The 3080-nt window shown below is 56.3% G+C and overlaps 1 protein-coding gene across 1 annotated transcript in view; it reads left to right on the top strand.

Annotated features, from left to right (window-relative positions):
• The first annotated feature begins 1573 nt into the window (after positions 1–1573).
• The window catches only part of HK1 (hexokinase 1), a 71451-nt gene continuing 69944 nt past the window's right edge, over positions 1574–3080 (top strand). The window contains exon 1 of the mRNA XM_008587685.1: positions 1574–1646. Within this exon, the coding sequence (XP_008585907.1) occupies positions 1584–1646 (63 nt within the window). The 5' untranslated portion in view covers positions 1574–1583. The remainder of the gene's footprint in view (positions 1647–3080) is intronic.

Here is a 3080-nt window from a genome sequence, read left to right as displayed (position 1 = left end):
TCCATTCTTCTGGGTATATTCCCAGCAGAGGGATAGCTGGGTCATATGGCAGATCTATCTGCAATTGTTTGAGGAATCTCCATACCACCATTTTCCATAGAGGCTGCACCATTTTGCAGTCCCACCAACAATGTATGAGAGTTCCTTTTCCTCCGCAACCTCGCCAGCATTTATCATTCACAGTCTTTTGGATTTTAGCCATCCTAACTGGGGTGAGATGGTATCTCAGTGTAATACCTACCATTTATTATGTGTGTATTATATGCAGACATTTGATTTACAGTATTTCAGAACTAAGGTGAGGGGGATGGGCATGATGTCCCTTCATCTTAAGGATCATTTTAAGGATGAAGAAACAGGTTCAGAGAGGTGATTCAGGATGCCTCTCTGCACAGGTCATAAGGCAGGAGGTGGGGACAGGAGGGCTCTGGCCTTGAGGGCCAAATCTAATTTCCTCTTCAGTTGCTGATGACAACTGTTAGGCCCCTGAGGATCCTGAGGAGGGCTATCCTAGACCCTAGCCATCTCTCCCCAATTTAACTGTACCTTTGCTAGGCCTGGCCAGAGGCTGCTAGGATCCAGGGCTGGGGTAGAGGTCGGGGTTTTGACTCTGGCCATCTCAGGGCACCAAATGGTGCAGGCTTGGTCCCAGGAACGTGGCCTATTTAGACAGAGGGGGCTACATACAACTGGTAGGACAGTAAACCCTAGGGGTGAGCACTGGCTTTGAAGACAAAGGGACCCAAGCTCTAATTCTGGATCTACAACTTCCTGGCTGTATAAAGTCCAGCAAGACTGAGGCTTCACTGAGCCTCAATTTCCTTGTTGAATCAGGGTAACCACTTTGTTTATCTGAGCTCATTACACATCGTCCTGTAAGGCAATAAGGCTCCTGATGGCGTCCTACACAGAGAAGCAATTCATCTAAGGATCTTAAGGTTGCTATTCATCCTAGCGGTAGCACCAACACCTGTTTCCGTACCCCTTCCCTGCTTTGAAGCAGGATGGTTTCTAGTGATCCCTTTTACTCCACCTCACTTTCTCTGGGGAAGTAAAAAAGACAGCACCTGGGAGGGGCAACTTAACTGTGCCCCAGACCCCAGAGGGCCTGGATGCTGGAGAGCAATAGGAGGGGCTGAGGATGGGGACAGGCCAAGGCCTGCGGCCCAAGTCCCATCCAGCGGGGGTGCACCCTCCGGGAGAGCCGCAGGAGTCATGAATCAACGGCGGGGGGTGGGGTGGGGGCGGTTAGCAATACAAATCCGGCAGTAGATTAGAACAGACGGGCCGGGGTGGGGTGACGCACTGCGGGTAAGGACCCAGGTTGGCGCCGTGCTTGACCCCTGGACCCGTGAGAGCAGGCAGGCACAGCACCCGGGTGCGAGGACTGCGTATCCTCCAGGCTCCTGCTTCCGCTCGCTTTCCAGCCGACTCTGCAAGCCCCTCCCGACATCTGCTGGGGGGCAAACCCTAATTTCCGAGGAAGGGAACCGCACCCCCCCCCAGGAGGCCTTGTTCCGCAGCACGCCCTGACCTCGGAGGCCTCCTGTCGCGGCGCAGTGGATGNGCCTCCGTCCGCCAGCATGATCGCCGCACAGCTCCTGGCCTATTACTTCACCGAGCTGAAGGATGACCAAGTCAAAAAGGTGAGCCCCCGCCCGCGCTGCCGCTGGCGCCCTGGCCGCACGCCGCCTCGCATTCCGGCATCCGCTGGCCACCGCCGCCGCCTCCATCCTCCTGCGTCCGGCCTCCCCCAGGCCAGTGTCTGGTTGGCCTGCAGGGCACGGGAGGAAGGCTTCGCCCTCTGATTCTCCCCGGCATTGTCAGCGTCTCCGTGTGTGTGTTCGGGGTGGGCGGTGGGGGGAGGCGGAAGACCACCGAGACTGGGCTGCTTGCTGCAGTGTCCTTGAAAAACGGGTCGTGGATATCAGATGGGCCCCCGGGCCCTGCGGAGAGGTGGCTGGGTGGGGACCCGTGGGCCCGTCCCCAGGGCCTACTTGGAAGGGTCCGAGCACCGTGGGCGGATGTGTGATCACTGAGATGATGGGGAGGTGAGCGAACACCAGACGGGGGTGTTGGCTGGAGGCCAGGCATCCCATATTTGGGGTTCCCCGCGGAGGGTGTCGGGTGCCCGGGAGAAACTGTCACCGGCTCTCCCAGTTGTCTGCTCATTAATCTGAGGTCAGGGTGACCGGCACGGCTTCCCGGAACAGGGAGGGGCACAGAGGCCACCGGAAACTTTGTTCATAGGCCTCATGTCTGGAGCGGCATGTCCGAATGGAATTTTTTATTCCTCTTAAATTGTAATTTCCAGCCAGCCCAGGAGCTCAAATAAGAGACTGGTTATTTAAGTCAGATGGAGGCCTTGACATGTGTGCTGTGGCATGTGTGTTCTTGCACACCAACGCATCTCCTCACCCTGAGGTGTTTCTGCCTTTGTTGGTGGGTCTTAAAGGTATATGGTTACCTTCTGCGAGCTTTGCTACCACATTTTCAAGAAACAGCCTAAGCTGTAGGGGAAGACGCCCATTTGATCAGTGCCAGGTCTGGCACATACTCCCGACTCACCTACGCAAGCGTGGGTGACGTTGTTGCTGGGGTTAGCTGGGATGGACCAACGCAGCCAACCTGACTTTGAAGTTCACACAGGGAGTGGTACTACAGGTGAGAGGCAGAGGACAGGCCTCAATCTTCTGTGCTGCAAGCCACAGGATGTTCCATTCTCTTCCGGTCCACCTAAGATGACTCTCTCATCTGGCACCATAGGAGCAGGCCTACTGAGGGTGGTGACCTCATCAAGGTCACCTAGCAATCTCATCAAGGTCACCCAGTGAGTCATAGGCAGAGCCAGGGTGGGACCCTCCTTGCTCCACCTGGGGATTTGACTGGGCTTCTCCTGGAGGTCACCTGAGGGGGAGGTGCTGGGAGTCAGTGTCCCAGGGTTGCTGCTCCAGTCCTGGCTCCTATGCTGGGTGGGGTCCAGGAGAGAGGTAGTTAGGAGATAGGCTTAGGAGTCTGCCCCTTTCCCTTCAGGCTTTAAGCAGTGGCTCTGGGGTTGTCAAGCTGTAGGACTCATGCTC

Source organism: Galeopterus variegatus, unplaced genomic scaffold (genome assembly GCF_000696425.1).
Source record: "Galeopterus variegatus unplaced genomic scaffold, G_variegatus-3.0.2 Scaffold4496, whole genome shotgun sequence".
Taxonomy (NCBI): domain Eukaryota; kingdom Metazoa; phylum Chordata; class Mammalia; order Dermoptera; family Cynocephalidae; genus Galeopterus; species Galeopterus variegatus.
This window is presented reverse-complemented; position numbering and strand designations above follow the sequence as displayed.